General features: G+C 41.2%; 3 protein-coding genes across 3 annotated transcripts in view; 1 reads left to right on the top strand and 2 right to left on the bottom strand.

Moving 5' to 3' along the window:
- Positions 1 to 13,085, top strand: part of LOC311061747 (small conductance calcium-activated potassium channel protein 1-like) — a gene marked incomplete at its 3' end in the record, with an annotated part of 15,281 nt that extends 2,196 nt beyond the window's left edge. Inside the window, exons 2-11 of the mRNA XM_084080439.1 lie at positions 3,155 to 3,258; positions 6,306 to 7,217; positions 7,979 to 8,074; positions 9,127 to 9,417; positions 10,098 to 10,219; positions 10,519 to 10,660; positions 11,150 to 11,260; positions 11,677 to 11,804; positions 12,223 to 12,292; positions 12,852 to 13,085. Coding sequence (XP_083936565.1) covers positions 6,342 to 7,217; positions 7,979 to 8,074; positions 9,127 to 9,417; positions 10,098 to 10,219; positions 10,519 to 10,660; positions 11,150 to 11,260; positions 11,677 to 11,804; positions 12,223 to 12,292; positions 12,852 to 13,085 — 2,070 coding nt within the window. The 5' untranslated portion in view covers positions 3,155 to 3,258; positions 6,306 to 6,341. The remainder of the gene's footprint in view (positions 1 to 3,154; positions 3,259 to 6,305; positions 7,218 to 7,978; positions 8,075 to 9,126; positions 9,418 to 10,097; positions 10,220 to 10,518; positions 10,661 to 11,149; positions 11,261 to 11,676; positions 11,805 to 12,222; positions 12,293 to 12,851) is intronic.
- A 777-nt stretch (positions 13,086 to 13,862) lies between these two features.
- Positions 13,863 to 15,961, bottom strand: LOC311061373 (small ribosomal subunit protein eS27). The gene is made up of 4 exons (XM_084079980.1): positions 15,929 to 15,961; positions 14,730 to 14,838; positions 14,499 to 14,609; positions 13,863 to 14,134 (listed from the first exon to the last, which is right to left on the bottom strand). Exons 1-4 carry the CDS (start codon positions 15,932 to 15,934, stop codon positions 14,106 to 14,108), a joined length of 255 nt encoding a protein of 84 aa, XP_083936106.1. The 5' UTR covers positions 15,935 to 15,961; the 3' UTR covers positions 13,863 to 14,105.
- An 876-nt stretch (positions 15,962 to 16,837) lies between these two features.
- lrrc71 (leucine rich repeat containing 71) lies at positions 16,838 to 22,815 on the bottom strand (the record flags this gene model as incomplete). Its single annotated transcript, XM_084080438.1, has 14 exons — positions 16,838 to 16,957; positions 17,208 to 17,299; positions 17,560 to 17,671; positions 17,915 to 17,994; positions 18,381 to 18,441; positions 18,649 to 18,723; positions 18,864 to 18,947; positions 19,426 to 19,585; positions 20,038 to 20,106; positions 20,469 to 20,543; positions 20,649 to 20,724; positions 21,528 to 21,635; positions 22,264 to 22,398; positions 22,737 to 22,815. The coding sequence occupies 14 exons, from the start codon at positions 22,813 to 22,815 to the stop codon at positions 16,838 to 16,840; spliced, it is 1,326 nt and encodes a 441-aa protein (XP_083936564.1).
- Positions 22,816 to 24,143: the final 1,328 nt, after the last annotated feature.

Here is a 24,143-nt window from a genome sequence, read left to right as displayed (position 1 = left end):
AGAAGACAAGACAAATGAAAACATAAAACGTCAGTCAGGATTTGGCTCGAGATGACAAGGGATGTTTGTATTTATTGTAGGCCTATTCTCATTACGTGTTTTGCCCTACAACATCCATGACTCAGCTCATTACCCAAACTTGTCATTTAATGATAATCATCTGCTAATGAATAGCTGGTGGTGGTGATGATGATGTTTATGATGATGGTGATGATGATGACAGCAGCGATGATACAAGGACAATGAGCAGCATGGTGATGATGATGATGATGATGAGGGGAGAGGAAGCGATTGAAGAGGACCTCAGTCATTACATTCTGAACAGGTCTGCTCTGAAGGTCCTACCAAGGGAGGAAGATCAGCACAAGTGGGCATAACGTTATAGCAGCAGCAGCAGTGGTGGTGGTGATGGTGGTGGTAGTAAAGTGCCCAGTAGTGCCCAGCATCATTAGTTTCCTGTCTATCCTGAGAGTTGATGGCTGCCCCCTGACAATGCAGCCATCTGTCTGTGTCCTGCCGCTGTGCTGTGTGCATTTAATTACTCTCCTGATTGGATTAGGCATCCCCGCCTCCATGCTGACGAGCGCCCCCTCACTTAATGGGGTTTGCTATCGCCTAAAAAAAAAAAGAAGAAGAGAAAACAAAATTAAAGCCCACGCGTCTACTTTTCTCTGTGAGTTTTCAGAGTAGACTTCGGAGGACGCACGTCAATCACTATCTCGTTCTGTCGCTCTGCGCTCTCAGCCAGTGCATGTCTGCTGACTGTCTCTGGACATCACATTGAGCTGGTGCACGTCTTTGACAAGAGATGAGCTGCCATTCAGAAGCCAAAAAGCATGACACACAGTTCTTCTCAATCAGGCACTGTGGTAATTGGATGGAGGATTATCCCTTTCTTGTAATGGAATGTAATGTAATTACGTAGCAAACAAGTGTTTAGAGTAGAAAAGACCGTTTGAAGCCCAGCAGGCTTCATACCAATATGGCATTTTAACTGGTGGCTACCCACCAGTTAATGTGGCATTAGTTAATGGTCATTATATACCCTATACCCTACCCATTAAATTAACATTATATTTTATGTTATAATATTTATTATTGTAGCGATAGATAGCACTCTAGAGTTTTGACTGATGTTGTATAAACTTTTAAAATTGGTATGTATAGTCTCTCAAACCCCTAATGGTAAATGGTGCATTTATATAGCACTTTTATCCAAAGCCCTTTACAATGTGCATTACATTCACCCATTCACACACACATTCATACACCGACGGCGGAGGGAACCATGCAAGGCACCAACCTGCTCATCGGGAGCAATTAGGGGTTCAGTGTTTTGCTCAAGGGTCTTAAGCCCGGGGCTTAATTAGAGCCTGGGCTGTCAATTTATTTTCACTGAAGTTAGGAACAAAGTCGCTGGCAGCAAAGCTCTGAGCCATACATGGAGCTGTGTGTGTGTGTGTGTGTGTGCTTCTCAACATCTGTCTAAATGTTCTAGTTTCTGGGGACCTTTAGTTATAATTAATGTCATTTTACATCTGGCTGTCTTTCTATGACAGAACTGTGTGTGTGTGTGTGCGTGTGTGCGTGTGTGCGTGTGTGCGTGTGTGTGTGTGTGTGTGTGTGGGTGGGTGGGTGGGTTGGTGGGAGTGTGCGCTCGTCCGTGCGCATCTCCCACCTCAGCAACCTCACGTTGCAATTCTCTGTTGCACTCTCTCTCCACCTCTCCATTTCTCCCTCTCTTCCTCTATCTCTCTCTCCATCTCCCCCCGTCCCCATCACTCCCTCTAAGTACATGTTGTCTCCAGCTTATATTAAAACCTTTCTTTATCCATGCACCATTCTATCTGTGGTGCTTGACCTATCCCCCCTCCATCGCTCCCTCCATCTCTCTCTCTCTCCATCTCTCTCTCTCTCTCTCTCTCTCTCTCTCTCTCTCTCTCTCTCTCTCTCTCTCTCTCTCTCTCTCTCTCCTCCTTGGTGGTTCCCTCCATTTAGTGGGCAGAGCACTGTTATCTGGAGACCCATCTGTCACACAGATTTAGATAAGCAATGGTGAATGTCATTGTTATGACTTTAACCACACACACACACACACACACACACACACACACACACACACACACACACACACACACACACACACACACACACACACACACACACACACACACACACACCACCCTGCCCCCACCTCGCCCATGTCTCTGTGCATATTGTCAGGTTAAAGGGGTGACATATTTGATATTTCATAAGCTCATAAGTATCAGATCTGTGACTCCCCAGGCCTTCTTGATTAATCTCTAATACTAATCTGCCGAATTGATATTGAAAGGCCATCAGTCACTCTGCACTGTAGATTAAAGAGGATCCGGGAGCCCGTCCAAAAAGCCTGCTTTGGAACACAGACACCCGTTCCTGATTGATGAAAAGATCAAATTGAATAGAATATAATAATGCCATGTTGTCTTTTATTACACAAACACATCCATTACACACAAAACACGTGTGCATTCAGGCGCACACACTTGCATATATTCACATACAACCACATGAACATACAATCATACCCATATTCTCAGAGATAATACACAGATGCACACGTGCACATTCAACACACACAGACAGAAGATGTCCTGTGTCTGTCAGATGACACAACATCTGCAATGGTGAACTTCTAGTGCAGGCAGTCATTAAGCTCCTAGCTTTAAGGAGGACGTCATGGCCGTGGACAAATGTGTAAGCAGGAAATGCAGGGAAACAATGGAATAAATGCCTTTAAATGCAATGGATATCATGGTCGTTCAACCTCTTACGGATTGGAGTTCATAACCTCTGCTTAAAGCCGTGGGAGGGGCAGTGTCATAATGGATTGCCTCAAAGATCATACTAAGAGACTAGAGATTTGAGCATGTTTTGATCCAGACACACAGACTCATGGCATTCTTGGTTCAATTCACTTTCTGTCAATATGCACAGCATTGTTTTTTATTTTAATCTGAGTGGGAGTTGTTTTTCTCGAAAAGGGGTCATTATTGGTGTGTGTGTGTGTGTGTGTGTGTGTGTGTGTGTGCGTTTGTTTTTGCTGTGTACCAGTATGTGTGTGTCTATGATTCTGTTGGTGTTTTATTTGGAGCATTCCTCTGTGGTTCAGGGCAGGCCGATGTGAAGGATATTTGAGAAGAGAACACGAGTGTTTTTCGTCCTTACAGTGGAGTGATTCGATATTGGAGACTGTATTGAGGAGTTCTGCTGAAGGTAAGACCAACAAGAGAGAGACCAAATATTAGGCAAGGCGACAAGCTCTGTGGGATTCAAATACGCCTTTAAAGAAAACATGAATAGTAGCTCTAAAATCTCAAGAGCTGCCACTGTTTTTGTACCCTGGAGAGGTTGTGATTAAATATTCATGAGTATGAATATTAAATAGTAATATTGAGGTCATTTAAGTTCAATACAAACTTCTTCAAGATAAACATTTTTTTTTCATTTCCCCCCAATTTAGTCATTGCCAAATCCCCATTGTGTAGTCCCTGTCACCTACTATTGATCTGGGGAGGGTACAGACTCCTGATACACAGCCGTTTCTTTGCACTTTGATTGATTGAATACTTTATTAGTCAGAAATGTAAACAGCACGTGGTACAATTAGACATTAAAGCTGAAAGAACACTTCTTACTGACAGTGAGAAGTGTCACTTGGAGGGCATAATGCGTGTGGAGGAACATACTATCCCTCCCAGTTCCACTCCCTGCTGAACAGGTGCAACGGCCATCCTGTATAGTAGGGGCTGTTAGTGACACGATACTTCACTTTGTGATACAAGCGCCAAATTTTCCACAAAGTTTCTTCTGGACCTACTTGTTCACAAAAGCCCGTTAGCCACCCAAAAAAAAACAATATGGCTGCCATTTTCCAAAATGGCTGCCGGCGAAAGACATGCTATGTGGTTTTTGACCTGGATTGTGATTGGATAATCCAATTTTGATTATTTTGGCATCAGAACATAGTTTTGACTCCCCCCCCCCCCCCCCCCCCCCCCTGTTAGCCATGCAAAAAATATATATATGACTGCCATTTTCCAAAATGGCTGCCGGCGAAAGACATTTTATGTGTTTTTTACCTGTATTGTGATTGGATAATCCAAATGTTTTCTGAGGGTGTACTGTAAAAAGGTTGCGCAGAATGCGCACCATTGAGCTAAGGGACTAACGGGACACAGGTGGAGAAATACAACTAATCACAAGGTAATGAGACAAGACAGGAAACGTTACAACAAAATAAAACGAACACAACAGTAAAGTAAAAACTAAGTAACCACTTAAAACAGGACAAACAAACACATTACAAAACAGTACTGTACTGTTATTGTACAGCACTGTACTTTACTCTACTGTACTGTTCTGTTATTGTACAGCACAGTACTATACTGTTTTGCTATTGTACAACACAGCACAGTGCTGTACTGTATTGTTATTGAACAGCACTGTACTGTACTGTATTGTATTGTTGTTGGTTACCAGTTCACGATTTAGTGAAGAATCTAGGCCCTGAAAAATCCATTGGCATCCTTTCTTTCACACTTTCACTGGATGTGATGTCGTGTCAACCTTTCGTGGGAAAAGGCAAAAAGACAGAAACCCGGTAAGTGTGGCCTGAAGTGTCTCATGTCTTCCAGAAGCTCAGTCAATACCCACCAGTAACAGTGCATGACAAGAACAGCAATGGTGATGGGGTTGATGATGCAAGATTTTACCTGTTTGCATGGAAGCAGAGGTCCTATGATGCCATTCCACCTACAAGGGCATCTCTTGCACATCATGTGAAGCATGCCACTTATCAAATTGCCCCTGTCTGAAGCCAGGTAACTGTATGTCAAATGTCATACAGAGAGCCCTGCCAGCTGGGGATGGCGAGCAGAAGATGACATTTGGCAAGTAGCGTGGATGACACTCTACAATTGCCCAGATTTGTGAACAACTGACAAAAGCCGGTGGAAGACTGAACGTCGTGGTAGATGCAAGTGCTACCGCTTTGGCGTTCAGTGCACACAGCTGAGTGCCTGCAAATGTGATGATTAGAACAATTTGTGATCCAGACATTGGGGGGGGGGGGGGACTCATATGTTGATACCAAAATAATCAAAATCCAATCACAATCCAGGTCAAAATACACATAAAATGTCTTTCCCCAGCAGCCATTTTGGAAAGTGGCAGCCATATTGGTTTTTTTTGGCGTGGCTAACGGGGGGAGGGGGCGGGGGGGAGTCAAAACTATATTCTGATGCCAAAATAATCAAAATTGGATAATCCAATCACAATCCAGGTCAAAATACACATAAAATGCCTTTTGCCTGAAGCCATTTTGGAAAATGGCAGCCATATTGTTTTTTTTCCGTGTAGCTAACGGGGGGAGGGGGCGGGGGGAGTCAAAACTATATGTTAATACCAATATAATCAAAATCCAATCACAATCCAGGTCAAAATACACATAAAATGTCTTTCGCCAGCAGCCATTTTGGAAAATGGCAGCCATATTGTTTTTTTTTGCGTGGCTAACGGGCTTTTCTGCAAAAGTAGGTTCTAGGCATTGTTCATGCCAAATTTGGCGCTTGTATCACAAAGTGAACTATTGTAACATAAAAATGGACTTAGTGGCCCGCACTAGTAGGAGTCGCTAGTGCAGCAGTCAGAGCTTGCCACCTGTGAACATGGCCAGTTGTATTCAACTATTCCTAAAAAAGTGACATAATCCATTGTACAGAACATATAATATTAGTATCAGAATCAGCTTTACTGTCACATCACAGGTTTACAGGTGTAAACAGATTTTCAGGAAAGGTAATAGAAAGAAGAGCGAAGAAACAGGATAGAAACAGATCAAATAATTCCAATGTTCCTAGTAGAGTAAAGAGAAGAAAATTATACATTATGTACATAGACTCAAATATTCCAGATATTCATGAGAATGACAGTGGTATGAGGCAGTTTTAAAAAGGCAGCATGTACTGTATTATTATCATGTAATAGGTTTATGATAATGTACTGTACATTATACATTATATTGCAAAAGAAAAAGTAGCGTATAAGTAAGTCTACATTAGCTTCACAAGCTGTCAAACGGTAATTAGAATCCAACTGCAGTGCATTGTCTCTGTGCTTTTCTAATCAGTTTTGACGGGTTTCACTGCCTCGCCAGCCTCCATCTTACTCTCACCATCTGTCTCTCTCTCTCTCTCCACCTCTCTCTCTTTCCATCTCTCTCTATCTCTCTCTCTGCTCTAACCTCTATAAAACTACAACAGATTTGGTGACTCATCACCTATAAAGGATTCACCACAATGGAACCCTCCCCTTCTATGAACTTGTCAAGTGCGGATGGAGATGAGGCAGAGGACCAGAGGCCCCTCCTCCCTTCCAGAATGATGCCCCCCCCTCCGACCTGCCCTCCCCAGTGTGAACTACACCACATAGTCCAGACGGGGGCGTCGGGGGCGGACCATGCTGTCTGGCTGGACAGAACACCGGTCGTGGCCACCACACCGTTATACAACGGCTACCTTTATCATGTCTCGGCCTCCTCACCTCAAACGCACAGGACGGGGGACAAGGACAGGAGCAAGGGCCACAACAGCCACAAGGACAAGAGACCCAGTGGGAAGAAACTAAATCATGGACACGGTGAGCGTTGTCAGTTATTCAAGTCTAAAAAGTCAGGTGTTCACGGGATGCAACAGGAGAACGTCACTTCCTTCACTGACATTCCCATGGCACCCTGTGGGACTCCTTACATAGTGTCCCGCAGGTCCCATCTCACTTGCCAGAAGGCGAAAGGGGGAGTTGCCGGAGACGGCAGGGGTTGGAGATCAGGCAATGATCTTCCGGAGATCATAATCAGCAGCAAAGGCGATGACCTCCCCGCACAGGGCAGCGAGGCACTCCACTCCCACCGAGATCTGGACCTATCCGAGGCCAGGGGCCCGCTGCCTAGAGACCAGTACGCCAGCAGTACCGCTGTCAGTCCCAGTCTAGAGCCAAAAGACGACAACAAGGATGACCAGTACTGGCAGACCCACGGCATCGGCAGGAGGCTGGTCCGTAGAAGGGCCCTGTTTCAGAGGAGACAGCAACTGAATGACTGCGCCCTGGCAGTGGGAATCTTCGGGGTGGTTGTTATGGTGATGGAGACCGAGCTTTCCTGGAGTGTCTACAGCAAGGTCAGCACCGTGGGGTCAAGGGTCAATCAGTCAGTTTGTCAGAACTGAGAGAGAAAGGGAGAGAATAATGTTGATAGTGATGATCCTCAAGATTATTTTCAAAGATCTCCCTTGATTTTTGTTGTTGCTGACATACAGAAGGCACATAATTTGTATAATTATTTTTTTTACTTTTTTGGGGTCAAGACATTTTTTTCTAGGACATCTTAACTTGACTCTAGGACATCTTAACTTGACTCTAGCAAACTTCACAAAATAGAAGAGATATGTTTTTCTTTTTCTTTTCATTCAGCATTTCATTTTAAAGTAGAAATCAAAGCCTTTCTTATTATACTATTCAAAAAGTAGCTTCATTGCTCTTCCACTATAATGCAGGCCTTCATTATGAGAAAGCCATATTGGACAATTATTTCAGTGGGTTTCCATCTATCAGCTTTTGCACAAGGATTTATGTCCATAAGATCATGTTCACTAAATCAAGGAAGTGCATTATCTAAATGGAATGCATGTGATTGAAGATTAGAAGGATACAGGATAGGATAACAATGTCATATCATAAATTCAGCTTGCTAATGGTAAACAGCCATCGTGGTACTGTATATGATGTAATCATTACATCATATACATTACATTGTAATGTTTGTGTGTGTGTGTGTGTGTGTGTGTGTGTGTGTGTGTGTGTGTGTGTGTGTGTGTGTGTGTGTGTGTGTGTGTGTGTGTACTTGCGAGCGAGCGTTCACCTGCATGTGTTTTCACCACAGAGCTCCATCTACTCCCTGGGTCTGAAGTCAGTCATCAGCTTGTCTACCATCATCCTGGTGGGCCTCATTATCGCCTATCACTGCTGTGAAGTGCAGGTAAGAGATGTCTTCATTCTCATGATCAAATAAGTGTTTCAACAACCTTGTCCCCGGTTGTTAAAACCTCAGTGATACCTCAGCTATCACCAAGCTCACAGAACATCACTGCCAAAAGGTACTCACCCTGTGCCGATTTGTAATAGTCTGAACTCTGCCTTTGTTGGTTACTGTCACGTCCTCTGAGTCTACTGTCAGTCCTTGTTGGTCACTGCCATGTCCTCCGACTCTGCCATCGGTCCTCATTGGTCACTGCCGTGTCCTCGGACAATGCCGTCAATCCATGTGACCGCTGGGATACACCTGAAAATGGAACAGACGTATGGCCAGTATAGGGAACATCACAGCTGTCGGCAAACTCAAGTCTCAATGCCCAGGTGCACCATGACTCCCAATGGGTACCCTACCCACACTGCAAGGCAGCGTTTCTTCACTCCGCCACTGAGTGGCGTTGTAACACTGGTCTTCCTCCCCTCTGGCTGGCAGGTGTCCCTGTCTTCCGTCCTTCTCCACTTCCCTTGTGCCTCTGTGTGAGTGTGTTTGTCCCCAGTCTCCACCTCCACCCTTCTGTCTCTCTGTTCTACTCCTCCTGTATCGTGTCCCCCCCTTCACTCAAAACCAAACAAAAGAAACCAGAGCCAATTTTCTCAGCAAAACAGACACACAAATAGCAACCATCTCATTTTCTGCTGTATCACACAAGGCTTGATAGAAAGGGTCCATATTGTCTGTTAGATTACCAGAGAAATTCTTTAGCAGGTCTAATGAATGCTTTACAGTCCCCACGCTCCTGGTGAAATGATGAAACCTTAACCAATTAAACCCAATTTAGTAAAGAGATTTGCTAAACTAGACCTGAGTTGGCTCTGTACTGCTTTTTCCCGTCTACACCAAGTCTCTTCACGCGCAAAGCTATGCATTATGAGCTTGTAGATCTGCTATTTTTGACTAATGTTCCCCGCAGAAAATGGCTGGTGGGGTTCAAGTAGTAAAGATAGTCTTTAACATCCTTACCAACAAAAAACATTCATCACCTTATCCTCATTTCACAGCTGTACCTTCTTGATAGTGGCGCGGAGGACTGGCGCATCGCCATGACGACAGAGCGGTTGACACTGATTGGGTTGGAGCTGGCCGCGGTGGCGGTCCACCCGTACCCAGTGGGACTGCTGGCGTACTTCCAGCAGACCCCCCAGCGGACCTCGTCGCTGTCCGAGACGGAGCTGGAGATCGTGCTGGCCCTGCCCATGTTCCTGAGGCTGTATCTACTGGGCCGCGCCTTGATGCTACACAGCCGCCTTTTCACGGACACCGCCTCCCGCAGCATCGGAGCACTCAACAAGGTCAGAGGTCAACCGTTACAAGTGCTGTGTTGAAGTTAAAAGCCACGGCTTTGGGCAGTACTGTGTGATGTGACCGGAAGATAGAAAGAAAATATATATTATATATATATAATCCTTTTATATAAGCATACTAAAAATCTTGGGAACTGCTTTTTCAAAATTTGTTAATAACTTTGAAATTGGGCACACCATTTGGTCTGGGGTTCAATTCTTGAAGTTTGGAATCTTCCTTTACTAAGACCCTTTTATGTACATGTTTTTATGTCTTAATTCTAGGTGGGCCGTGGGGTCATTAGAGGTTTGAATCTCGAGGTGTGACCATCACACTCTTGCTCCCATGGAATATATCAGTGACTTGACATTCTCTGCCTATCGTATACCCTCCATCTTATTGTTTTATCACTTTCTCTTCCTTCTGATAAATCCACCCCCTGTAATCTCCCATCCTCTGTTGGTGCTTTTTAAGAGTGACGAAAATGACTGACCTTTTTGCCTCCCCTGCAACAAACCTATCCATGTGTTGAGCTGAAATAGGCTTTCGTATCCCTCATCTCATCTCCTCTGTATTATGTAAAGATAATACACCAGGTAATATACTCAAATACTGCATAGTTGAAAGTAGGTACTAATAGCACTGTTAAAAGTGGGACATAAGTGATTGTGTCATATGTGATCTCTAGATACACTTCAACACCCGCTTTGTGGGGAAAACACTGATGACCACCTACCCTGGCACTGTCCTGATGATTTTCAGCATTTCTCTCTGGATAGTGGCTGCTTGGGGCTTACATGTTTGTGAGAGGTACAGTATGTGATATTGAGGGAATACAGTCAATCTACTTATAGAAATACTTTACTTCTAAATTTATATACTAGACCGGCTTACTCTGGGACCCCCAGTATGGCCTTTAAGTCACCCACTATGTTTTTATTTTTTGCTTTTAAAGGTACTGTAATTAGCTTTGACTTTGTGCCATCAGTCATTTTCAGTTGGTATAAAGAAAAGTGAAAAATACATTGCCCATACTGCTATTACCAATGTACTATCTGTAATGGCAGTAATAGCAAGAGAAAAATAGACTGTACCTCTTTATCGTGTAGACACCACAACTACAAGGACCTGAGTAGCAACTACATGGAGGCCCTGTGGATGGTCTCCGTCACCTTCCTGTCCATTGGCTATGGAGATGTGGTGCCTCACACCTACTGTGGTCGCAGTATCTGTCTTCTTACAGGAATAATGGTAGGCATTTAATTTAAAAGATGGGCCATTTCACTCACCTTAGTACCCAGGGAGACAGCACAGCTTAGTGGAGGCCTACAGGAGTGCAGGCTAAAGCCGAATTTATACTCATAGTCACATGATGGTGTTGCTCATAAAAAATTACAGATTTTCATGCTAACAACAGAAAGACAAATTGACTATAATTAATAGCAAGATATGTTTTTTTTTCTTCTTTGTTAAGTAAGGTTATCTGGATGTATTTTATGGTAATACTGACTGAGAAATATAGAGAGACTTATATATATTAAAAAGTTTAAATAATCTCAAGACCAAGCTCAGGACAAAATACAATGAAATGCAATTCTAATGTCTGCGTCTCACACACACACACACACACACACACACACACACACACACACACACACACACACACACACACACACACACACACACACACACACACACACACACACACACACACACACACACACACACACACACACACAGGGAGCCGGTTGCACCGTCCTGGTTGTAGCTGTAGTTGCCAGGAAGCTGGAGCTGACCAGAGCAGAGAAGCATGTCCACAACTTCATGATGGACTCCCTCATCACCAAGAAGGTACTGATCCACACCTGACTTTAGCTTAGACTTTGAGCAACCATGTATAAATCAGGTATCCTCTATGCCATAGAGGATGCACACTACCAAGTAATGCCTGATTTATACTTGGTTGCGCATGGAAGTTTCCCCCTAAAATATCTAAATTTGGGTGCTCTAAATGATTATATTTTGGCATTTTTGTAGTGTTCAAAATGTGTGCTTACGCTCTATTTGGGGTTATGACAGATCAAGAACCTGTGGTATTTGTTTATCCTTATTCAGTACAGCACAGAAATGGTATAGACAGATGTTGGTGAAACTCTAGCATTGCACTATGCACCATTTAGCTATTTTGCCAACACAGTAGATTAAAAAAAAAAAAAACTATGGCCTTCTAAAAACATCTCTGTTTGTTTGATGTCTTTCCTCCACAGATAAAAATTGCAGCAGCAAATGTGCTGCGAGAGACTTGGCTTATCTACAAACACACTAAGCTGTCAAGAGAAAGAGATCAGACCAGAGTACGCATGCACCAGAGAAAGCTGCTGTTGGCCATCCACCAGTAAGGAAACTATCAAATAATATGGCTTCATAAAGCCCTAGATACAATGTAATAAAGTTTATGATTAATTTTACATTTCTATATTGTGTTTCCCCTCTTGAGCAGTTAACTGATAGTGATGAAAGGTATCCTAAAGAAAAGCAATAGTAAGGTGTTGTAAAACAATATATAGAAGAATACAAATTAAATAATGAAAATAATTATATCATTTAATTTTTAGGAGATACTCACTGGCCTTTTTATTTAGATAACACATTTCTCCTTAGAAAATACATTATAGACTATGTAGAAGTATAATGATTAGTAAAAATGACAACAAAAATATTGATGTACTGTAATTGCAGAACTGTCAAATGACCTCTTACATGCCTATATTTAAACTGTAGTTCCCAACAAATACTTCCTGTGTGCTCTTCAGGTTGCGTAGTGTTAAGATGGACAAGAGGAAGTTGGCAGACCAGGCCAACACACTAGTTGACCTCTGCAAGGTGAGCCAAGTGAATCAACATGTTATCTGTATTACAGTCACCTCAGAAAGAATGAAAAAACTACTTCCATTATATTTTATCTATCCCACCTACACCAGGAGTCATCAGGGGATGGCAATTGCTGCCCGCTTTCTTTTGAATTTGACCTCAAATTCAATTATTTTATACATAACTACCTCCATCTCTGAATGTTTTTTGCTGATTAATCAGATTTTATATCAACACTTATAGACACTCATTTTCTTTCTGCAACCATATGCCATATAACCACATGCATTAATCACTTAAAAACTGGCCTCCCTATTTTGAGCTTGTCATTAATGGCCTTTTTATGTTCTTTTTCTGTTTTCTTTTCTTTGCCGATGCAAGCTCACAACACACCGTGATACGATGCGTTGTGAGCTTGTGGATGACTTTGGGCTCAATTGGTCACTTTTTGCCACGCTCCAGTTTTTAATGAAATGACGCCTCTGACCTAGACAAACATTACTGGCACAACTACCGTTACCTCCTCATAACTGTGACTACAATCCCCATCACTAACTCTTGTCTCATTCAGATGCAGAACTTGATGTATGATGTTCTGTCGGAGGTACACGGCTGCCGTGGTGACCTGGACTCTCACATACACAGCCTTGAGAAGCACGTGGAGGAGTTGAGTGAGGGCTTCAGGAGCCTGATGCCACTCCTCTCCAACACTCTGTCCACACAGAACTCCTCCATCCGCCACCTCCTCAGGGAAAGGGAGGGGATGGTAGAGAATGCTAGCATGAACAGGAGTGACAGGTTTTGAGGTGGATGCAACGAAAGTTTGTAAATTAAGCAACCTGAAGACCAAGAATTCTCAAGACGATATTTACTGACTCATAGAGCAAAGATGATCTTGATGCTCAAGAGTGCAAACCTGGCTCTCCTACAGAAACAAACCCAACGGTATATTGTATTCCAGAACATATATAGGCTTGTTTTCAGTAGCAGAAACACATTAAATATTAATTGAATTAATCTGTGCCAATTACAACAGCTATCCAGTTATTCATACAGGACTCTGGCAATGTTTTCAACATTGTGCCATCATATCCAGCTGGAAAAACTGAATGAGTCAATGGAAATGACAGCTACATCCCATTCTCCTACTGCCAAGTCATTATAGTCACAGGTCGAACTATCTCCAAAATTACTTTTCTGTAATATTGATTTTAGTAATGTGATTTATATGGAAGGGAGTCCCGCAGTACATATCACAAACATCACATCAGTTGCCTCATGAAGGTCCAAGCGACCATAACGTTGCATCTTAACAAAATAAACTCAAGTGAAGAAAGTGTGCGGGACTCCCTCTCTCTTCTTACATATTCAGTATTCAAACTCAGTCATACCTGTCCGTTCGTATGTGTGCAAAAGGACATATCCTAAAAGTAATGTGATGTACAAAGACAATACCATTGTTAATTTATATCAATATGAAGGCAAAATAAAGACTTAAGACTCATTCTTCAGTGTTGAGTAGAACATAAACTGTTCTGAATTAGCACCAAATTAAAGCACAGTGAAATGACAAAACACACCATTCCTTTAGCCAAAAACAATATATTTTATTAAGAAAGATTGGGCTGGAGGGTGGAGTTACAGCAACAATCAATCTATCTGAACAAAATGAAACCAGTCAACACATCAGCATTACAACAGGTCTTGTTCCGAAACGATGCACTGGGTCTTGAAAAAAGTGTCATTGACCGCCAAGTTGAGGGGTCAAAGATGCTGATATCAACCAATCCAACCACTCCTCTCCCTGTTCATGGCCAAAGAACAACTAGTGCTGCTTTCTCCTGAATGAGCACCCTGATAGAGACAATGAGAGTCAGTCAGACCACTGAGAACAAAGAGGGGTATTACTGAACAGTAGACAAATACTATAGGGGAACATACTGCTACTGTTGAATGCTACTGATGTAAGGGTAGCACTTAGCAGTAATATGTAAATGTTGTGTACATGTCCAGGTTTACAAATGCAAGTATAAGTGATTCTGATCTATGAATTAACAGTACTCAAACACTATTACAATGAAAATGTTAATACACAGGATGTTTTTCAGTCTTTGAAATAGCATGTGTCGCAAATGTTGAACATTTAAAGTTACATAGCCATGTGGTTTTAGAAAACAGATGTCAAATATATACATAGTTCAGAAACATAGATACTGACCCTCTGTGAGACGTGCTTTGCCTCCAGTAGGTTGACAGAGGACTGTGGAGCAGCCCACGCACAACACCACCGTCTGGGCATGGCTGAACACCGTAGTGATCTTGTAACATCCTGCACAATGACAGAAAACATCATTATATCAACTGTAAGTGGCTGATCAAAGCTCAAATGCCCACACCGCAATTCATCTGAGTGTTCGGCAAAAGTGTATGTTACATTTAAAAATGTTACCTGGACACTTGACGTCCATAAAGTAAGAGTTGGGACTCTGAACGAGTCTTTTCTTCTTATGCCTCCTCTTCTCCTCCTCAGGGCTTGGGTGCAGCAAGTCTTTTGCGAGCTGCAATGTAGAAGGAGAAAAAAAAGAGAGCAAAATGATTAAACAGGCTATCAGTTATCACCTTCTAAAATTAAAATGTTTTGTTAACTGCAAAGACAACTAAGCTACCCAGAATGATAAGTGGTGGATGGTCTAGGGTACAGGATAGGTGGGCACTAGGGACATCTGGGCACAATGTAAAATTGGCTTTTATGGTGCAAAACTGTAAAGTGTAATATTTGAAAAATGTTCCTAAGTAATGTTAAGTATACATGATGTGAACATGCACGGTACATCATTATCAGACTTAATTTTATCCTTTAACTTCTTGTTTATGCCCCAAAATGAGTGGATATACAGATTGTATAGCAATTCTAGAAATATTGGACCGTAATTGTATAATGTTTAAGCATGTTCTAATCATGCATACTTTAAAAACATTTTCCAAATATTTTGTTTTTTAACATTTGGAAAACATGGCCAATTTAACGCCAAGGTGCCCACTCTTCCCTGGTGCCCAGTGCCCACCTATCCTGTTAACGCATGAGCCAGCAGGGTGCTGGTAACCCACGCACTTAAATAACATTTATTTATACTATCTGCATGGTCGACTTGATTGAAGCTGGTATCTGCCGATAACAAGGTATACGTTAGATTGTCTTTGTTGTGGTGACTGTGGACCGGGATTCGGTAACGATAGCAACATTAGTGTATGTAACACGTTTTGGCCTATATTTGGAGCACTACGCACTTTTTATCCACGAGCTTAACAGTGTAAAATGACGCACTCGTCAATCGCCAGTGTTAATTAAACATAAAATAACCAACGTCGACATCTAAACTTGTCGACTTTGACACATTGCAGCTCGTTAAATTCGCTATTCAACCGTCTCCATGTTTGCGATATGTACGCGGCCATCTTGTGTCACAATGCGCTCCCAATGCGCTCAGAGATTATATTCATAATACCGGGACATGGACTGGGGCAATTTGCTTAAAGTGTACAGCAGTCGAACCGCTATTGTTTTATCTGCAGATATAGCGCAGTAGATGCCACTAAAACCTCGAATAGTTGATAAAATAAGTCATTTTCTATCGCTCTCGTACTCACTGGCATGTTGGCGAGGAAGTAGCCGTTGCCGAAAAGGAGGTCGTACCGGAAGCGTGGGGCTGATATCGACGCTTCCTTTGAGCAGGGACCGGAAGTGGGTTATTAAACCAATCTGGCAGCCATTTTTGTGAGGTCAAACTCAACCTTACCTAATAAGTTATTTTTTAACTAACCCTAGGCTGTACCTAACCCCAAAATCATACTGCAATGTAGAAATACAACAAAAAGTCTGGAATTCAAAATTTACTTGAATAAAAGTACACAAGTATTGGTATCAAAATGTATTTAAAGTACCAAAAGTAGAAAGTACTCATTATGCAGAATGTCCCATTTTACAACTTTTCAAATGTATAAAAATCAATCTTACAATCTCATGCGACGCATTGTGAGCTTGTAGATCTGCTATTTTCAAATGACTGAAATGTATATAGGGCTGAAATGGTTAATGTAGGTTTTGTAATAATAATCAAAATCTACAAAGTAACTAGTAACAAAAATGTTCAAATAATTGTAGTGGGGTAAAAGTACAATATTTGCATCTGAGATGTAGTGGAGTAGAAGTCAAAGTACTGAAAATTGGAAATACTCAAGTAAAGTAAAAAATGCCTCAAAATTACAGTACAGTACTTGAGTACATGTAGGCCCACTGGTTTAGTGCAATCTCTCTACTTTTACTTATAACTGACTTTTATACCGACACCTATGTCTATAACAAAGTAACCAAGAACCCAGAGAATTTTGGCAAATTAGAATATTAATCACAAGACTGCTTAAATAAAATATTTTATTTTATTTCTACACTTGCAAAACAGGACATAATGAACAATGCTGGAAAAAAAAGATTTAAAAAAAAGTAGGACCATGCAGCATTTTGATGAATCTAACTAAAATGTATTATATTCTCAAATATTATGCAGCCTGCCCCTCCTCTTCAGTTTGACTAGCAGTATTGTTGATGAGAGGATCTCGTTGTTTCATAATCTCTTGTATCTTCATATAGGATTCACAGTCTGGAAAGAAGTGGTTTCTCTGAGATGAAGAGAACACAAATCAAATTGAACGTTGACACGTTGAAAGTGTAGCATCCAATTAATACGATCTCACTGCATTTCTAACAAACATCCATGCTCACAGTTAATTTATCAAATATGTTGCCACACAAAGTGTAACCTATACATACACAGTAAAATACTCATTGTTAAAAATCATAGGCTGACACCAGGATTGCGATTTGCTCATCCCCAACCCTGCTACACATGTCTGGATGGTGGATACACACCTGGAGAGACAGACGGAGGAGTCCTCCTCCCTCAGTTTGCTTCTGAACACATGACAGGAACAGAGGCAACGACCGCTCTGTTAAACTGTTTCCTAGGCAAAAAGAAAGAGACAAAGCTTAACAAATAGTTTGTTGTTATGTTAACCTTTTTTTGTTGTATTTCCTTTGTTGATTCCTTTCACTTTAGTCTGTTGCTGCCAGTGCTGAGCTGTCCCACTTGAAACAAAACCAACAAATTCCATCTTGACATACTGTACACACTTTATGTAACTGCTCTTCATGAGTTACAAAAGCCATGACTTTTGTAACTCTATTACAATGTGCATAGTGTTCTTCTTTGAGTCAGGAGTACCTGCTAGGTTCAAGGAGGCGAGAGCACTGTTCCCCAACAGAATGACTTCACCATCCTTGTGCTGCACTGATGGCTCCAGCAGGGGGCTCACAATCTCCACCATCTCTACCAACTGGCAAATGGAGAGGCAGGCATATTGATGGAGGTACGAAACATATTGTATACGTGTCACCTTTAATATAACAATACTCTTTAAAAAAAATGTTTGAGGCAAACCTTATTCAGAGAAGCACTTGTCTTATCCTGCAGATACAGAAAATGTCATGCAAGGCAGGCATTTCATGTGTACATTTTTGAGAAACGTAATGTGAATATTCACTGCTAGATCAAAATGAGTCTATTCAATAACCATAACCTCTTGCTCAGACATTGATTGGTGTTTCTCTTTGGTTCCTGACTTGCTTGGTTTCCCTCGCGGTACCTTGGCATCAGAGGCTGTAACAAAGGGGGGGAAATGATAGAGTGAAATAACAAATGCCCGTTGTCTCTCAGAGAGCAATAAAACTGATAGTTGAAAATACATTTGATTACATTTCTTGGTAGATTTTGGGTCTTCTTTTTTTGCTCCTGCATGGTTGCTAATCAATTTCTCATCTTTTTTGGGTATTTCCTGTAATCACACAGATCTCAAGGTCAGTCTTTCTTTACAAGATGTTCGGGTCAGATTTTGTGAAGAAAATTTTTAAACATATCTGGTTTAAAAAAGAAGCGTGGAATAACAGGAACGTGATGAGGGCAGCACACCAAACTCAAGCAAAAAAGGATGTCGGCATTCACCAAAGGCAATTACATATTCATTTTTGGCCATCAACTTTTGTTACCTTTTTTCTGGATGTTCCCTTGTTGGCCCCCTTGCTGATGTTGCCACTCAGAGAGGTGCTGCTTTGGACGGAAGGAGTTTGGTCAACTGGAGACTGCTCAGCCACCAGACAGGGCTTCAGAAATATGAGAGAGAGAGAGAGAGAGAGAGAGAGAGAGAGAGAGAGAGATGAGCTGTCTGATTTCCACTGAAAGCATAATTTATACTTCACTCAACAACTGAAGCATAAATTAGGCTTATGTCGGTGTAGAGAAAATGTTCCTACTTACAGACTGGTCTCTTTCTAGTAGCAACTTCCTCCTCTCCACAACCTCTTCATGAGTTAGAGCAAATGGACCAAGTATCTACAAAATCAAAGGGTAAGTGGCAGGTTTAAATATATAAGTATACAGCTGCTGTTCACATACATAAGCTTCATGACCAACAACATCTGTGTTGTTAATATCAGATAACACACATCATGTGAGAGAACTGAAACACTCACTTTAACTAGATGAGCAGCCCCTGTGTCTCCAATCCAATTGTTGGACAGAGACAGGCAGAGCAGAGCACGGTTCAAACGCAGACCCTAGGACAGGATTGAGAATGACTGAATGGTATATTCACAACACTTACTGTCACCACTGTTAAACTCTATTTGCCTCATTGATCGAGGTCCCCCAGGGGTCTGTACTTACCCCCCCCCAACCCCCCTTCCTTTTGGGCCCTATCTTGCGCGTCGCCTTACCCCTTATCCCTAAACATTTTTACAATTTTTAAAATAGCCGATCTACAAGCTCACAACATGTCGCTGTAGATTGGCTAGTTGAACTATTTTATAATGTTAAGGCGGTGCGCAAGATAAAGCCCTTAAAATCTCTTCCACCTTTTTCCTTTACACCAAATCTCTTTGTCAAAAATAACCGATCTACAAGCTCACAATGTGTCGTGTTGTGAGCTTATAGATTAACATTTTTGCTGAATGTTTGCCTGCTATGTCATGCCCATAATATTGATGCTAGGGTGCATGTGGTTAAATGTGAATAAATATAGACAATGGGTTGTACCTGTGCTATATGTGCAGCACCTTCATCACCAATACAATTGAAGGCCAGGTTGAGTGACACAAGGTTCTTGTTGGCAGATCTAGTAGTGGAGAGTGCTGACCCAATCAGGCGCGCCCCTTCATCTCCTAACCGGTTGTTCCGCAGTGACAGATGAGTGATGCTGATGGCCAAACAGGTAAAGTTAGAAATTAAGCTAATTATCAATACATTTGTTAAGAGAGAGAGAGAGAGAGAGGGAGAGGGAGAGGGAGAGAGAGAGAGAGAGAGAGAGAGAGACCGATGAGTGATGCTGATGGCCAAACAGGTAAAGTTAGAAATTAAGCTAATTATCAATACATTCCTGTAAGAGAGAGAGAGAGAGAGAGAGATGAGCTGTCTGATTTACACTGACATACTTCACTCGACAACTGAAGCATAAATTAGACTTATGTCTGTGTGTCTGTGTAGAGAAAATGTGTGTGTGTGTGTGTGTGTGTGTGTGTGTGTGTGTGTGTGTGTGTGTGTGTGTGTGTGTGTGTGTGTGTGTGTGTGTGTGTGTGTGTGCGTGCGTGCGTGCGTGCGTGCGTGCGTGCGTGCGTGCGTGCGTGCGTGCGTGCGTGTGTCAGTACTCACGCACTGTCTTGAGACAGTAGAATGTGGTAACTCTGCCTTGGAAGAGGGTTTCCCTCTAACAACACAGACCTGTAACAGTGAGGAGTATTGGAAGGAGATGGATAGATTTAATCTCTCAGCCTGGCACCCAAGCTCATTTATTGATCCTTAAAACTATACTAAGTATAGTTTCAGTGTGAAATAGTTTTACATTGTGGGGCCTACGAACAATGATTCACACCCACCCCAATGGTCCCACTCTAGCCTCTAGTCTAGGGCATTGCCCTAGGCCATCAGTCACAGCTGAATACTTTACTTTATTGTCCCCAGGGGCAAACTAGTCTTACTAGTGTACTGCTGTACATAAGAATAATAAAAACATCAAACAACATGAGGTGAATAATTAGCCTACTAAACCCTTTGGACTGGCTGTGGATGAATTAAGCAATCACCTGAGGTTGGAGCAGAGAGACATTGTGTTCTTGAGGGAGATCACCATTTGATCTGTCAGTCCAGTGCGCCACAAACTGCAACATAATGAATGGGCAGGGTGATATATACGTAACTAACTATACAAACAGCAACAGCACTCCGCATAGCAAAGGTACATAATGGTACACTTTATTACTCACTGCAGGCTCTGCAGGTTGCTCAAGGAAGGAAGTGTCTTGCTAAGTACTTGACCTATACGAGTGTCCACTTTCCAACCTGTATATTTGGGGAGAACATTTTATTCACGTTTTTCTTTCTTCTTTTGTCTAATTCACTGCTGTAAACATGTGAATTGGCATACAATCATTTAAATGAGAAAACACAATTAATATTTGTGAAGATCAGAAATTACATTTCACTAAATTTTTCAGTAATATAACCTGATATGAATTTGTTCATACGTTCATGTCTAAGGTGACATCGCAAACTTAACTTGAAACTACTAATTGAAATGAAATCATACACAACAAATGTATTAAAGGTAGGGTAAGTGATATTTTTGGTTTAAAACAAAAAGTATTTTGTTGAATGGTTAAAGCACTATATTCTGATGGTAATCATTGCTATAGAGTGTTTGTTAAGTAACAGGAGTCTCCCCGTCTCTCCAGCTCTTTAATGAACAGAAAATACATTTTCCGGTAGGTGTCAAATTCTCAGCCAATTCAGGAGAAAGTACCCATTTTTAAGCTTCATTTTTATAGTGTTCCAGTTCCGATTTTGCCTGCTCATTTCTTAGTGTCATCACTTCCAATTTCACTTAACGTTTAATCTATATCCTGATTGAGTTCTCTATCCTGATTGGATACAATTGGAAATTAAACTGAAACTGAAACGAAAATGCATTTTCTGTTTTATAAAGAGCTGGAGAGACAAGGAGACTCCTTTTACTGAACAAACACTCTATAGCAATGAGTACTATCAGAATATAGAGCTATTTAACACTTATTTTAACCAAAGAAAATCACTTACCCTACCTTTAAATATGAACTTCAAGTGGTAAATGTAAACAAAGTTCTTACCAAGCACCTTGATGCCCTTGACACTATGAGGGTCTTCATTCTCCAACTCCACCTGGAGGTGTGGCTTAGGACACCAAGATGAGGTCTCCATGTGGGACTGGCTGTCCTCTGAAGTAATGGGTTGTCATTGTTAAAATGTATTAAAACAGAAGTGTTTAAAGAAGTAGTTCACCCAAAAAAATACTTATTTTCTATCAATTACACACCCCATGAAGCCTGTGTCGTTTTTCTTCGCATTCCTAAGTCAATAATTTGATGACCGACTCAAATGCAATGTCATTAAATTATTGGCTCAGGAATACGATAAAAACAACAACAGAAATCCATGAATTTGAGGCTTCATGGGGTGTGTAATTGATAGAAAATAAGTAATTTTTGGGGTGAACTACTCCTTTAAACACACAGCTGAAAAAAATAACAATAGGAGTATTATGATGTACGTGTACGGTGTTAAATGATAGCACATTTAAACTATTCTGTTCAGGCATGCTTTACTAGATGTGGTGATCTATATTATTTTAATTTTACAGAACAGGGGTGATTTTTACAGCAGCTTCCTGATTCACATTCATAAACAGATCTACATGAAGCAACCAAATAACCTCAGTCTTTTACTGTTGGCCACTCAGCAGCTCCAATGAAAATTAGGACTGAGTGCCCTGCTCAAGGACATATGAGGTAAGAGGGAGCATTTCTCATCTAGTACGGTCTTTGCTGGCTAAGGAAAAAGGTTTACCCATGGTGCCTCTTTCAGTTGCTGGAGAGGAGGAGGCTGGGCACTTGGTGCAGATAACTGGGCATTCTTTCATTCCCAGAAGAGCACAAAGCTCAGGGAAATCAGTTTTCAGGTTGCCTGAGCACTGGTAGTCATCTAAAGGAGACAGGGGAATGGAAATGTATTGCTAAATGACCATACCCTCAAACTGCTACCACAGACAAAATGTGCAAAAGATCTTGAGGATTAAAACCTCATTTTTCACAGTCTATTCTTACAACAGGCACACAGTCATGCAGTGTTAACAAGCAAGTAGGCTACTTACCAAAGGTTAGGGCATTTTCGTCTATAGTCAGTCCTAACAACAAAGATGCCATGCCACAAGGTTAGACAGACCAGGGTCTCTTGACTGATTTTGTTTTAGAATATTGTCAAAGCTGACTGTTTTCTAGCATGCTTTTGAAAGTTTTCTTCTTCTTTTTTTAATTACATACCTGTGTTTTTTGAAGGATCTTCAACTCCAACACTCCCCTTATCTGATTTCTCCTTTTTCTCTGCACGTTTTCTGGACATCTTTCTGGCAAAAACATAAAAGATACACTTAACTGTTAGCTAGTTTAGTAGCAACATAGGCATGCTAAACGGAACACCTAGGAGTATGTGAGGTTGCTATGGCAACTCTTGCAAACACAGAGACTTCAAGATTCTCCTTTTATGTAAGTTTCTCCATTTTATGTGAGTTAGGGTTAGGGGATTAAAAACCCAAATCCATGATGTTGAAAGGAAGGCTCTAACTTTACATTTTATTTGTTGTGTCAAATTTCTCAAAAGTTTCTCAAAATAACATAACAAATAATATAATCCTCTCACAACTATATGTTCACTCATTCAGAGACCCAATGTAAATATCTGGGGCCAGCATCTAAGCTAATTATTATAAATTAGTATTATTAGTATTAATATAATATTTTATTATTATTACAAATTATTGTTGTTATTATTATTATTATTATTATTATTATTATTACTAGGCCAGTGCAGCCTACTCAGGACCGGTTCAAAGTTGGGAATGACGGCAAGGTGAATGCATGATATACATGTATCTGCAATACCCTGGAACTAGTGGTCATTGTACACATTATCATAGTACATTATCATAGCACTAAATAGGATATTTTATGATGCCAGCACAGGGATCTCATAATATATGGATATAATTGTGACACAAAACTTGCCATGTTTGAAGTCAATCGATTGGACGCTGCCAAAGTTATACCCAGGACAGTTACTCAGATACAGGTTCCATGAATAAATAGATAGATTTTAATTTAGAGTAGCCAATTATTTTGCACCTTTTTTCTTTTTTTGAATTTAGTTATGCCAGTTAATTCCTCCCCACACATTTCTGTGTTGCTACTGATGTTGTTCCCTAAAGGCTAACCTGCCAGTTAGTGAGGAGCTCCCATCAGGAGGATGTAGCACCTCTGCCCTACTGCTCCCGTTCAACATTCCCCTGCTGACCGGCGCCGCCCCAGCCCGTAGGAATACATGCAGTGACAAAGCCAAACCAAGTGCCAAACCAGTATTCAAACCCCCAGACTCCACTGTGGTGGAAAGGTACTTTACTCCTGCGCCACCTGAGTACCCCATTTTATTTTATTTATCTATTTCATGTTTTTATTATTTTACATCAATCAACCAATTAATCAATGTATTTATTTATTTATATCCATGAAAGATGCTCTAAATGCATTGTTTTTTGTGATTTTTTTGTGAGTTTCAAGTATGTGCTTGGCTAGATAGCAAGTAGTTATCGAAATGTTCAAAGAATAATATTATTACAGTATGTTGAAATTCACAAGAACTCTGAGATTTATGCCATATGCCAGATTTATGCCATA

Source organism: Gymnoscopelus microlampas (genome assembly GCF_963454915.1).
Source record: "Gymnoscopelus microlampas genome assembly, chromosome: 15".
In the NCBI taxonomy this organism is placed as follows: Eukaryota; Metazoa; Chordata; class Actinopteri; order Myctophiformes; family Myctophidae; genus Gymnoscopelus; species Gymnoscopelus microlampas.
The sequence above is the reverse complement of the archived record's forward strand: the minus strand, read 5'-3'. Positions and strand labels throughout refer to the sequence as shown.